At 39.4% G+C, this 14,427-nt stretch overlaps 1 protein-coding gene across 1 annotated transcript in view; it reads left to right on the top strand.

The window, feature by feature from the left end:
* The first annotated feature begins 351 nt into the window (after positions 1-351).
* The window catches only part of Bod1l1 (biorientation of chromosomes in cell division 1 like 1), a 52,981-nt gene continuing 38,905 nt past the window's right edge, over positions 352-14,427 (top strand). Inside the window, exons 1-5 of the mRNA XM_078021048.1 lie at positions 352-739; positions 6,329-6,453; positions 10,418-10,608; positions 11,763-12,377; positions 12,909-13,058. Of these exons, the coding sequence (XP_077877174.1) occupies positions 503-739; positions 6,329-6,453; positions 10,418-10,608; positions 11,763-12,377; positions 12,909-13,058 (1,318 nt within the window). The 5' untranslated portion in view covers positions 352-502. The remainder of the gene's footprint in view (positions 740-6,328; positions 6,454-10,417; positions 10,609-11,762; positions 12,378-12,908; positions 13,059-14,427) is intronic.

Below are 14,427 nucleotides of genomic sequence, written 5' to 3'. Positions count from 1 at the left end.
GTCTCGGTGGCTTCAAGCCACGGGAGCAAGAGCGCCCGTTGCAACGCCTGGTGGGCGGAACCGGCCAGCGCCCCACCCTGTGGTCCGGCCCTCTGCCACCAGGTACCCAGTCGGCCCTGGGGTCCCTAGGAGGGCGGCAGGTCGAGCTCGCGATCTTCCTGGAGTCCACACTCGGGTCTCTGCTTCAGACCTGCGACCCGCCGCCGCCGCTGGACCTTTGGGTCATCGCCGCCACTGCTTCCGGCGCAGCCTAGCCTCCAGAGGGCGCTCGCTCCCGGACGCGGCCGGAACTGGCTCTTCGCGGCCCCCGTAGCAAGGCTGCACTACTCTTATCACCGCCTTTTCCTTCCTTCCCTCGGTTCCCTTTCACTTCCGGGGTTGCTCTGGATCCGCTGGTTCTGTAACAACATCCCGTTGGCTTCCCTCAGGCGGCGGGACCTGTGTAGCCGCCGCCTTCCAGGAGCGCTCGCCCGGGTCCGCACGCTGCCTGGCCCAGGCCGCCATGGCCACCAACCCGCAGCCGCAGCCGCCACCTCCGGCGCCGCCGCCTCCCCCGCCACAGCCGCAGCCACCGCCGCCGCCGCCGGGCCCTGGGACTGGCCCGGGAGCGGGAGGGGCGGGCGGCGCGGGGGCCGGCGCCGGGGACCCGCAGCTCGTGGCAATGATCGTGAACCACCTCAAGAGCCAGGGGCTCTTCGACCAGTTCCGCAGGGACTGCCTCGCCGACGTGGACACCAAGGTTCGGGGCGCGCAGGGCCTGGGGTCGGCGGGGCCGGGGCCCTGGAGGTGCCTTCCAGGGCGCTGTCCCGCACCCCCCCGGGGCCGGGGAGCCCCGGCTTGGCCAGCCCGGCTCCCCCGAGTGCGCCTCTCACCGAGTCCTTTTGCAGCGCTCCCTGTTTGAGCTGCAGCTGTGGCTCGCTCCGCCAGGCGCGGTGTGTTCATTCATTCACCTGTCCTGTTCCCTTGACCGACCGTGTTTATGAAGTGCCTGCTCCTTGCCGGGCACGACCTGGGCTGTGCAATCACGCCCGTGTGCTGAGCCAGACTGAGTCGTCGTTCTTAGGGGGAACGGTTTGGGAGCACTAACGCCGGGAGTGCCGTTTTGGGTTCGTTCTTGTCTCTTGACAATTTTGTTCCTTGGTATCCAAGTTAATTCGTCTTCTCTCTTGAAGGTTCCTGGGCAGTCAGGGCCTTGTCTTTGTCTTTTGGAGAAATCACTCTGATATTTGAGAAAATTACTTGCAGTGTGTTTGGCTGAACACTGGGGGCGGGGGCAAGGAGGCAAACCCAGGCAGCGAAAAGTTGGGTGAGGAGATGGGATTTTAGTTTGGTGTCCAGCAAAGACTGCCTGGCTAAAGAGGAGTAGGCCAAGTCATTTTTCTAAGGTGAGGGGCAAGTATAGAGAACGGCGGCATTCATTGGGGAAAGGATGGAGAAGAGGTGACAGCAAATACCGGAGAGGAAAAGCAGAAGAGAGTGAGTTTAGGAGAATAAAGGGAAAGGCGGAAAGATCAGCAAAATGTTCTCTGTCCAAAAAGATGGGATAGGGAAGGGAAGGGACTTTGTTCCAAATGTCAGAGTAAAGGGGGAATTTAGCAGGAACGGGTGAACTTACAGGGTTTGGCAGAGAATGAACAGAAGACAACAGGCAGGAGCAACTACTGAGACGGATGGAAAAACAGAACCTAGAACTGGAGGCAGGTGAAGCTGGAAGCATATTGGAAAACTGTTGTTGTTGTTATATTTTTGGCTTCAATTCTAGTGTGTTTTGGTGTTTTGATGATGTTGGAGTGTGTTCATAGAATATTTGGCTGGTCTGAGAAAACTTGTTTCTTTGGGCGGGAGGGAAGGTGTTTGCAGTATTTGCAGATTCTTCCCAGCCTTTGAGATAAATGCACTCAGTTCCACCACTTCTAGGAAAAGCTCTCTGGAAAATCTGGCTGTATCTTTCCCTGTAAGAACCACTATGTAGAACTAAAGAGAATTTGATTTATTCAGGAGAGTCACACTGGCATCTTTTTTGTTTCTTTGTGGTTTGTTTTGTTTTGTTTTGTTTTTGTGGTGCTGGGGGTTAACTCGAGGAACTTGGACCTTCTGGATAATTGCTGTACTGGTGAGCTATATCCCCAACCCTTTTTATTTTTTTATTTGAGACGAGATCTTGCTAACCTACACTTTTTTAAAAAACTGATACCAGTTGCTTTTTTATTATTACTTAATGGAAAAATATTAGACATATCCAGATAAATGATACCCACATAAAGTTGATTATTATTCAGTAAATAGAGATTTTACTTTGCTATTCTCAGAAACCCACAAATCTGTGTGTTGTTACTTGTGTATGCAACTGGAAATTTTTAATACATGGATTGGAGAGAGCTGCAATATCTAAGATTCAATTTTTATTTATCCCATTCCCATTAAATGTTATTATTGTGTCTATAATATTCCTTCCAGACCCTTGAAAGTGGATTATTGAAACCTTTCTTGGAGGTGGGGGGAGACACAGTTGCTTTGACAATATAATGAATGCTAGTGCCTTCTCCCAAGAAAAATACACATATACACATTAAGATACTGCTTTAATAGTTCAAAGTGGTCAAGTATAGTCACTTCATGTGGTTCAACCAAATCTGTGGGTGTTTAGGGAATCACAAAATAAGAGTAGAACTTGCAAAAAGCAGGAATTCTCTGGGTACGGTTGTAGTTCTTCCCTTGCTCCTGATATACTGTCACAAACTCTCCTGCAGATACTCTCTCCTTCTATTCTTTCTTTTCCTTAGCAATTTTGTTGATTTTATTTTTATTTATGATATTGAGTAGCATTTTGCATTCCTTTTCTTATTTGGAAAAAAAGTAAGTTTAAAGATATCAAAAATACTACAAAAAAGTTTTTTTCATTGTAGCTTAATATTCATAATAATGTGATGACTAAGCCAGAATATAAATAAGATTGCCTATCCAAGCAAAGGAGCTTCCTTGATTGTCATCTACCACTTACAATATGGTGTTTTTGATGACAGACCCTGAGAGACTGACCTTTTGTCAAAAAATCTTACCACTAGCATATAGGGTTGCAGCAATAAATGTTAGTCATATATACACGTAAGAATCAAGACAGTTGCCTGGGGCTCTCCAAAAGAAAACTGCCCAACCCCTAAAAAGCTATCCTGGGGTCATCATCGAAGGTCCCTAACCAAGGAGATCTGACTGTGGCAGATCAAATCAACTCTTCCAAGCAAGGAATTAAAGCCTTGATTTACCCAAAGATCCAACTACTACTAGGGTTTCTTCATTGTAGACTCCAGTTTCCAGATCTCTGGAGCAAGCCTCATGATTGTGAGCCCTTATGCCTCCTTTATATTGTTTAGCAACTGAAGAGTGTGAGGAGAAACAATCTAGAGGCCCATCACTGTGACCTAGGCAGCGAGCTCTCCAACAGTTAAGTGTGTCTCCTCTCTCCCCAAGTTCTAAAGGCAGATTTTGGGGATTTTCTTAGTTTTACATGGCTCCTGATCAATTTATTAACCCGAAAAACATTCACTGAGCAACACCTACATACCAGGCATAATTTTCAGTGCCAGGATACAGCAGTAAACCAAAAGTCCCCCTGTTATGGAGTTTACATCCTAGCAGAAAAAATGGACAATAAATAATGCATGAAGGCTTCTATGGGAAAAAAATAAATAAAGCAAGACTAGGGGAGAAAAGACTTACCATTTTACTTTGATCAAGTCATTCAGGGAAGGTTTCAATTAGTTGATATTCGAGCTCTCCCTGAAGGAACTGATGCATTCCAAGTAAAGACATGGCAAGTGTAGAAGATCAGAGGTCTTGGAACCTGGTGAGAGAAAAGGTGCACCTCCCTCCTCATATTTGCAAGCTTTAGACACCAACCTAATTGGTTTGCCTTTTTCTTGAACTGAGACGCCATTAGCAGGTTTTGAGCAAAAGGACATAATCAACTTGTATTTTAGGAAGGTTGACCATGGGTAATTATTAATAACATTCCCTTTTATGCTCATTCATTTTCTACTTTAGACAATGAATTATATGGTTATTAGAAGATCTACTGGGCTAGAGATGTGGCTCAAGCGGTAGCGTGCTCATGCATGCATGCGGCCCAGGTTCTATCCTCAGCACCACATACAAACAAAGATGTTATGTCTGCCGATAACTAAAAAATAAATATTAAAATTCTCTCTCTCTCCTCTCCTCCCCTCTCCTCCTCCTTCTCTCTCTCTCTCTCTCTCTCTCTCTCTCTCTCTCTCTCTCTCAAAAAAAAAGATCTACTGTACTCTATTGGAAAATAGACATTAGGTATGCAAGGGTAGGCAGATCAGTTACTGGAATTCATAACAGGAGATGAGAATTCCTTAGGCCAGAGTGGTAGCAGAAAGATGGTAGGAAGTAGTCAGTATCTGAGTGTATGCTGATGCTAGTTCTGTTGGCATTTGCTCATGGAAGGAGGACTTGGAAATAAGAGGGGAAAAAAATGAACTTATTTTGGAGATACTATAATGCTAAATACATTGGAATATCTGAGACTGATGTTTGCTGGATTTGGAAATACTGGGGGAAAGTATTATGCTTTAGAATCATTGGGCAGAGGAAATATTAGTTTTAGTTCACATTCATAGAATACGTGGAGAGGAGCATGAGAAATGATTATGAGACATTCCTGTAGAGTAGAAAACAGGCATCAACCAAAGTCTGAGTGTTGGAAGGGATGAAAGGACATCTCATAGGTATGGAATCTTTGTCATTCTGTGGTGAAGATAGTTAACCAGTATCTAAGAACTCTTTTAATTGTGTATCTGCTAAGCAATATGAAAACAACGATTAAGAGAAGGAGAAAGTAAGCTTACACCCATGTGGAGAGGTAAATAGCTCCCCTTCCCCAAAATACTGTGCAATGGAAGGATTGTTCAAATGTTGTATGTATAGAAGACAGTAGGAACATGGAAGAAGGGCAACATAAGCCTACCCTGGGCGTCATGATGACTTCCCAGTTTAGGCTGAGCTCTGAAGGTGAGAAGTTTCCCACACAGACAAATAGGGGGAATGGTAGGTGCATGAGATTTATTGCTGGAGTTTAAACTTTGAAAAGCAAAGGTAGCAAATGGCAGAAGGGGAGACTGTACTGTTTTTTCCTGATATCATTCAAGGAAAATCAAACTCATCTCTGTTAAGAGCCATAGGAAGGAAAAATAAAGACTTTCAGTGGCAGAGGCAACTTCTAGGGACTAGGGGCAGTACTAAGTGAGTGGTTGCACATTCCTTCTAGAAGATGGCCTAGTATGTGTCCTCTCTCTCTGTGCTCCCCTTCTATTAGCACTTTTGACATTCTGGGCAGGATAGTTCTTGCTTGGGGGCAAGAACTGTGCATGGTAGGTTCAATAGCATTCTCACCTTTTCCCTAGGTACCAATAGCATCCCCCTCCATCGTGGCAACACAAAGTGTCTCAGACATTGCCAGACTTATCCTTGACCATGGGAGTGGGGAAGTTTGAAATCACTTACAGTCGAGAGCCACTGCCTTATATCACATTTGATGCCATATCTCTGCCACCCTGGCTCAGATCTTCATCACTCTAGTTATTGCATGCTTTTCTAAATATATTTTGTGTCTTTTTACTCTTTGACTGTAGAATGAATAATCATCCAAAGACCACTATCTCATCACTGTGCTCCTTTGTATAGTGCATTCCTGCTCTCAGCCTTCTAACCTCAGACTTCTTGTCAGGTGCCCAAAGTCTTCTAGCATCAGACCCCAATCTATATCTCCAGTATCACTTCTGCTTTTTGTATTTTCTTCTGCATCCAAATTGGATCATTAATTTGGGGGGTCCCCCAAATAAATGCTCCTGACCCTGCAATTTCTTATCTACTTGCTCGGCTGTGTCTTCAAAGAGAGTGGTTCTTATCCTAGCTACATTGTGAAACTTTGGAATTGATTTTTTTGTAGCTCAAATGCCACATTCTCAGTGAGGGCTTATTTCCTCTGCCTTTCTCCCTTTGTTTCACATCATCTAAATTAAAATATATTTGTGTTTTATTTTCTAGTCCTTTGTGTATAGAAGGTGTTTTTCTACTTTGTGTTCCTCCTCTCAAAATACCTTGTCTTAGATAAATTAGGCAATATTTGAGTAAGTATAAGTTACAAGCAGGATTGTCATAGGTTGTGAAACTTTGTTGCCTTATTACTAGCACTATAAGAACTATTAACACTTCTAAAGATACACAAATTCCTGAGTCTGATATGATACCGATATTGTATAACCCTGGAGATTTCTTAACACATGTGTTTATTTGTTTCTCATTCTAGCCTGCCTATCAGAATTTGAGACAGCGTGTTGACAACTTTGTTGCAAACCACTTGGCCACTCATACATGGAGTCCCCATCTCAATAAAAACCAACTAAGAAACAATATTCGGCAACAAGTCCTTAAGTAAGTCTCAAAATTGGCATTTCTTGGCAGGTTTTAAACTGCAATAACCTGCTCTGTCTGAGAGCTGAAACATTGCATAGGAGTTTGTTCACCTGATGTTGTTGGCAGTTTTTATCAGGTTTGGTGTGGCTATTCCATATGATGCAGTATAATTTTGGAATATGGTCCAATTGTTTCACATTTCTCCGTTAGTTTTAACAATTTTATTTTATTTATTTATTTATTTGTTTGGTTTTTGCCTCTGACATATGAAAATATGTGAAGAAAGGAAATAATATATGATTTTTAAATAAAACTTTTACATATAATATTAACGGCTGGTAAATGTCACAATATCATAGAGCTGCATTTACAAATATTTTCTTGACACCAAAAAAGTAGTCTTTATTATTTTTATTTTATAAATAAACATTAAAGATCACTGAAATTAAAATATTTCCACATAATTTGAGACCATGTCTTCTTTATCATTTTATTGACTTTTAACTCTACTATTTTTTAATGATATAGAAGGGGAGAAAAAAGTATTGATCTGTCAGAGCTGTTTTGAGTGAACACAAAATAAAGAGAATACGAGTTGGAATGTTTAGGTAGGCCTGAAAAATGATTTACTGCAAACAAATAAACCTGATTTACAGTGTCATAGTTGTTTTTGAATTTAAATATTTATGAAGACAAGAAGACTTTTTATCCCTATTCTTCACCCCAAAAGGGTAAGTTATTTAAACAATTTCTAGTCTTCCTGCCTTGACAGATACATTCAGACACAGAAACATTTAATTTTTGAAAATTAAATCTGGCTTTTAAACAATTAAACAGTCATTTTACACCTGCTACCTCTTAATTCTCTCTAGTTCAGTAGGAACTGCACACCTGTCTAGTGTGATAGTTCCAAGCCACAGGAAGCCTCAGAAATAAAAAATTCACACCCTAACTAAAGGATGCATTTAGTCACAGGTAATACTAGAAACCAGCAGCCTGGGGGCTTGGACTGTGTCTCTTGGTGAATAGAGAAGAGGAAAATTAACAACAGCTTTGTTGTCTACATTTTAAAGGATGTTTGAGGAACCTGTAAGAGAGTCCAGGTGAGATCAAAAGATTTCATTAGAGGACTGCATCATAATACGTGTTGGGGTAAAAAGTCAGAGTCGTTGCAGGAAAAAGAGACAGAAGACATTTGTTGGGTGACAGGCTTTGAGGGCTATTCATTTCCAAAAAGACCTTCAGAACAGTACCAAAATAAGCTGCAGGAAAGAGGCTTGGGCAAGTGGGGACAGTGTTCCCCCTAGCAGTGTCTCCTCTACATTCATGCACAGCTGTACTAGTTATATGCTGCTTTCATTTAACACTTTGACTAGCTGCCTTCCTTTTCACAAATGATTGCATTGCTTCTTTAAAGCATATTTTAAATATTCTTGCATTCTTTTTCTTATATGTTGAGAATATCAAATGGAAGGCAAACTTCTTTCTTAAGCAAGAATCACTGTTGCATATTCATATGTGCACATTATATAGCAATACAGTTTGATTAATATCATTTCCCAGTATCTGAAGTTGCATTTACTTTTCAGCATACAGAATCTGTAAGATAAGGAAACAGTGTTTTATTACATTTTATTTAAAGGAACTGAACCTTGTGCTTGTGAAAATCAGACACTTAAAATATTTGTACCAATATCAGAGATTGTTACCACAAAATTGCATTTGGAGAGGGGGTAAGGTGTACTGTGAGGAAATCTGGAGCAGACTACTTGTGAGTAAGGACCTAGACATTTTAAGTGATAGAAAACAGCTGTCTTTTCTTGGATAACTTAGGCATTGCTCTTCCTAGGACATCTAAAAATTTTCCCTTAGTTATGTTATTTATTTATACTATTTTCATTCAAATATCCTTAGTAAAATTTTCTGTTATAGTGAAAATAACATTTTAAAGTTTCCTTAAAGAGAGAGATTTAGTTGTGTGTAAACTAATGGTGTAGGGATAGATTAGCTTCTACAAATATATATAATTTCAGTTTTTTATGCATGGACTTTGAGAGATTAAGGTACTATTTAGTAAGTTTGAGCTATCTGCAATTATCATTTTTGTTCTACAGAAATGTTCTAATATCAGCAGTCTCAGATGACTTGACTTGATGGCTCATCTCAACTTTATCAGAAGGAAATTTTTATTTTATGTACGCTTTTATTTGTACTGCTGAATTTGAAAATCTCAGATAGCTTTGAATAATGATCTTAACTGAACTGAATCTCAAAGAAAGACAAGGAAATAACTTTAACCAGGCAAATGCCAGCTGCCAACATTTTGGCTTTGACCTTGAACCTTGGGCTGAGGTTTCTTTGCACTCTTGTGAGGCAGCTGTGGCCACAGCTCAAAGCATTGAGCCCACTCAGAGAAGTGTGATTGTTAACACTGACTATTCCTATTTAAGATCAAAGCTGACATCCATGGGAGAGAGGACTGATGTAAATGTGTTTTCTTTGTTCTCAGAACAGACATAGAAGTGATAGCTTTGGAATGGTAGAGTTTATTTTTTATTTTATGCCTTTGTACTTATGTCTTAAAACATTCCTAAAATTGCCTCTATATTTCTCTTCTTCCTTCTGCATTTTCAAGACATCTTAAATTCAGCAGGGTTTGCAAGATTTGCATTGGGTTTTTTTTTTTTCTCTTTCTTTTTTTTTCAATCTTAGAACTTTAAAAAGCGGGTAACCTACTTTGTGCTGTGTTGACTCATTTTTCTCTGTGGCCCACTTAAGTGGAATTATAGTATCACATGGTAGCAGTGTGCCTCAGGAAATGAAAATAAAATCATCCTCCACTCCAGACAGAGCTATACTCAAAAATAGCTCTTGTCAAGTGTAAAGAGAAACGTCTTCTCACCCACTTTGTAGAGGGAGACTGAGGCCTAGAACCTGGAAATGACCTGCACGCATCTCTATTTCCCAACATAGTCACTTCTCCAGTTCTGTTTTATGAAGAAAGTGTGTTTCTTAAAATAATTTCATGTTCACTTATTTTGCTCAGATAACTACTCCATCATTACACAAGGTGCTTGTGTCAGATACTATTGTCTGCCCACTCATCTTTCTGTTGTGTGTGATATCTCTTCAACCTAAAACTCCTTTCTTCACTTTCCCTTCCGTAGAAATCAACATTCAACTCAAAATGTCTCCTTTGTGGAGCATTCTGAAGTTACCTTGGACATATCAAATGACTACTCACCCCTCTTTCCCTGCAGTACCTGATGTACACACATGCTTGTCATTTGTGTTATAATTGTTCGTGTCTGCTCCCCAACCAGAACAGAGGCCAGGTCTGATTTGTTACTGCTGGATAGCCATATGGCAGCTGTTATGGAGAAGACAATTGTAATATGATTACTGAATGAATAAATTATCATGTCTCTATATCAGGAAGATAATAAAAAGCCAAAAGTCTTAAGTTTTATTTGTATTTTTTCTTTTTTTAAAAATAATTTGATGGAATAATACTTTTTGCATGTGTTCTTCAGTTTTCCTGGAGACTTAGAAAAAGCTTATGTTTTTCTATAAAAAAAAAATAAAAGTTATAGAGTTCATTGATTTAAGACACTAAACTCAACTTTAGTGATTCTTTATTCCTGTGTACCATGAGCAGAGTGGAAGCAAGAAAAGAATCACCTATATACCTGGGCTCTGGTACTGTGGCTAGTTCTAAAAATATTTTGTTTTTTTTCTCTCTGTTTTAGTTTTCAACCAGCGGTATAATGGCGAGCAGTTTACATACTTTTTTGTATGTATAGTAAAATATCACCATAGCATGAAATTATTTTGTCTTCACTTCCTATATAATCAGATAAATGGATTGGGACAATTTAAGGTTAAAAACATATTTACAAGAGATACAGTTTTATTTAAAAGTAGTTAGTGCAAATAATACAAGATTTTTTTTTTAACCCTACTCTAAATTATGTTATTTCAGATCAGGAATGCTGGAGTCTGGTATCGACCGAATTATTTCTCAGGTTGTGGATCCAAAGATCAACCACACATTCAGACCTCAGGTGGAAAAAGCCGTGCATGAGTTTTTGGCCACACTAAATCACAAAGAGGAAGCAAGTGGCAGCACAGCTCCAGATGACGAGAAACCAGACTCCTCTATCGTTACACAAGGTGCTTTGCTTTTACTCTTGGTCAGTCTCATTGTTTTTCTTCTTGAACTGAGTATCAAATTAGGGATATTTGGTTCTTTAAAATATTGCCCTATATCCTGCTACTTTGCTGAATTCATTTATTAGTTCTAGAAGTTTTCTGATGGAACTTTTTTGGATCTTCTAGGTATAGAATCATGTCATCAGCAAATAGTGACAGTTTGAGTTATTTTTTACCTATTTGTATCCCTTTAATTTCTGCTATCAAACTCCTAGGTTTATACCCAAAGGAACTAAAATCAGTATTCTATAGTGACGCAGCCAATCAATGTTCATAGCAGCTCAATTCACAGTAGCTAGACTATGGAATCAACCTAGGTGTCCCTGAATAGATGAATGGATAAAGAAAATGTGGTATATATACTCAATGGAATATTACTTAGCTTTAAAGAATAGTGAAATTATGGCATTTGCCAGTTGGAGTTGGAGAATATCATACTAAGCAAAATAAGCCAATCCCACAAAACCAAAGGCCGAATGTTTTCTCTAATATGTAGATGCTAATTCACAATAAGGCAGGGGGCACTAGGGAAGAATAATGTTACCTTAGACTAGGTAGCAGGAAGTGATGGGAGGGGATGTGGGGATAGGAAAGATAGTAGAATGAAACAGACATTATTATTATATGTATGTATGTGACTACGTGACCAATATGATTCTGCAATATGTACACTCAGAAAAAATGAGAAATTATATCCAATCTGTGTATGATATATCAAAGTGCATAAATGCATTCTACTGTCATGTATAACTAATTAAAACAAATTAAAAATTTAAAAAATATATTGCCTACTTGGCTGCTCAAGTGAAATTATACTTACTTTAAGTATCAGCCAAACTCCTCAACTGAAGCAATATTTTTTTGAGATTAATATAAAATGATAAGCATTTTAGCAATTGTGAGTGCGTGTGCAAATTATAATAGAGGGAGTAACTAAAATAGAGAAGATACTCTTCTTCTGGGAAATAGACTATTCTGGGATTTGTTGGTGCCTTTCCCAATATGTTAAAGGAAGTAAAATATTCTGAATATGTGTACCAGCACTGGTATTTGAAAACCTAAAGGAGTGCAAATGGTCTGCATAATGTACTCTAAAACTTATTTTTTCCTTTAAGGTGTCCCTGCTCCTGGTCCCAGTGCTAATGTAGCCAAGGATGCCATGTCAATCTTGGAAACTATAACTTCTCTTAACCAGGAAGCTAATGCTGCCAGGGCTTCAACAGAAATGTCCAATGCTAAGACCAATGAGAGACAATCAAAAAAACTCTCATCTCAGCCAAGCAGTGACATTAGTACTGACAAAGAGAGAACTTCAGAGGACTTGACTGATAAAGAAAAAGCTACACCTGACACTGGAGGGGAAGGAGTGGAAGCAGCCCCAAAGTCAGAAGAGCATAGTGATGTCCCTTGTCCAGTTGATGAAATTAAAAACTCTTCAAAAGAGAACAGTAGCTCAATTCTACTCAATAAGGATGTTCAGCAGGAAAACGGTGATCAAAAAAATAAATCAACAGACAAAGGTGAAAAGAAATCAGACATCAGTGAGAAAGGAGAAAGAAAGAAAGAAAAGAAAGAAAAGACCGAAAAGAAATTTGATTACTCAAAAAAAAGTGAAGATACACAAAAACTAAAAGATGAAAAACAAGCAAAAGAAAAAGAAGTAGAGAGTTCAAAACTTCCTTCAGAAAAGAACAGTAACAAAGCCAACACTGTTGAAGGGGCAAGAGAAGGTACTTGAGAATTTGCAAAAACCTGCAGCAGTGTATAGACATAGCTCGATTGGGGAAGGGGAGTATCAAATTTGCCTCCAAATTTTAGTTTTTCGAGACTTGTTTCAAAACTTTGAATATATTTATTCCCTTTGCTAAAAGAAAGCAATAAGCATTTATGTATTTCTTTTCATATTAATGTATTTACAGAAAAGTATCAGAAAAACTATAATTTTGTAATTTGTCTTGTACTTTCATCATATGCATTATTCCAAGCAACTTAATTCATAGTTATACATCCTAACTGCTGTGTCTAGTACAATTACTTAAAATTTACTTTTGTGTTTATCATTTACACTATAAATTAATATTCAGTCATTTTTTACAGTGTACTAGTTTGCCTTTATATTTTCTGGAAACAGCTCTACTTGAAGGTTTAATTTCTTTGACATGTATTTAAAGCAGCAAATTTTAAGTGAAATTTAGGAATTGGGCTTTGAGTATGTTCTTGTAATGAGGTGATTTATTTTCTGTTTTCTTCTCTTCTTGGAGATTGCTTTTTGATAGATTCTGACGTGGATGGACTTACAGACATCACAGTTAGTTCTGTCCATACCAGTGACCTTTCGTCTTTTGAAGAAGACACTGAGGAAGAAGTGGTAATGTCTGATAGCATGGAAGAAGGAGAGATTACATCAGATGGTAAAGCATTTTACTTATTAATGTTTCTGGGAAGCTTCTATCCAGAACTATTTGCATATTCTGATGGCTTTGTCCTGGGAAATAATGTGGTGTTGTGGCAATGGTGTGGGATTTTGTTGTTAGAAAATTTGTTTCTTAGTTCTAGCTTTTAATGTTGACTGTCTGAGCAAGCTTGGTAAGGTTACCAGCCCTCAATAAGCCTTGGTTCTCCTTTACTGAACTCCATCCCTTAGGTCTGTCTTTAGATTCAAATGAGATAATGTATATAAAGATGCTTTTTGTATATGTGTGTGTGATGTTTAGGGAAGCACATTCTACAAGACCATCCTTCTCTCTGGTACTGATTGCAAATTCAGGGGTCCCCAAGACTGTCCTCAGATTCAGTAATTCACTACCAGGTCTTATAGAACTTACTAAAAAGTGATATACTCATGGTTACCAGTTACCACAGCTAAGAGACACAGATTAAAATCAGCCAAGGGAGTAGGTACACAGGTCAGAGTCTAGAAAAATTCTAAACAGGAAGCTTCCAGGTGCCCTCTCCTCTGGAGTTCTGAACAGCCTTACTTTCTTGACATCCATGTCTGATACTACACACAGAGTACAGTCAACCAGAGAAGTTCATCAGAGTCTTGGTTTCCAAAGTTTTTAATGGAACTCTAATATATAGTCATAGTTGACTGCCTATGAAGCTGATCTTAGACTCTGACCTCTCTTGTCCAAGGTAAAACTCCATGACCCAAAGTTCTACCCTCAACCACATCCTAGACTATTTGGTTTGACTCACATGCAATGCAAAAAAACACCTTCCAGTCAATCACAACATTCCTAAGACTTAGAGTTACTTCCCAGAAACCAAGGCCAAACTTCTCTGAGTGAGGCTGAATTCATTATTATATGATTTGTTTTCCAGTGAATCCTTCCAAAGTACTCAGTTTATTCCAGGGACTACAGTACTTCTATGTAATAACTCCCAGAGTCCTTGCCACAACCCTGAAAAGTATGTATAGGAGAGGAAGCAAAGTCACTGGGAGAGTGTGTCTTGTCAAGAGTCACATGGCTAGTGAGCATCAATGCAGATTTCAAACCTGAAACTGCTTCTAACCAGTACCTTGTTCTGTTCTTCACCCCATGATTAAAGTCTGTCTTCTGACGTTGTTTTAAAAAATCAAAAATACTGAAGTAAATCTGCCATTCCCTATAGATAGCATCTGGAAAATTTGTTGCTGGCTTTGGATAGGATACCTATGGAGATAATCAGGAGAACAAAGTAGAACCTTCTAACCATACAGATATTTTTCTCAGTCTTTCCCATTATTTATTTATGTCTTCATATCTAAAAAAAAAAAAAAAAAAAACAACAGTGTTC

Source organism: Ictidomys tridecemlineatus, chromosome 9 (assembly GCF_052094955.1).
Source record: "Ictidomys tridecemlineatus isolate mIctTri1 chromosome 9, mIctTri1.hap1, whole genome shotgun sequence".
In the NCBI taxonomy this organism is placed as follows: Eukaryota; Metazoa; Chordata; class Mammalia; order Rodentia; family Sciuridae; genus Ictidomys; species Ictidomys tridecemlineatus.
This window is presented reverse-complemented; position numbering and strand designations above follow the sequence as displayed.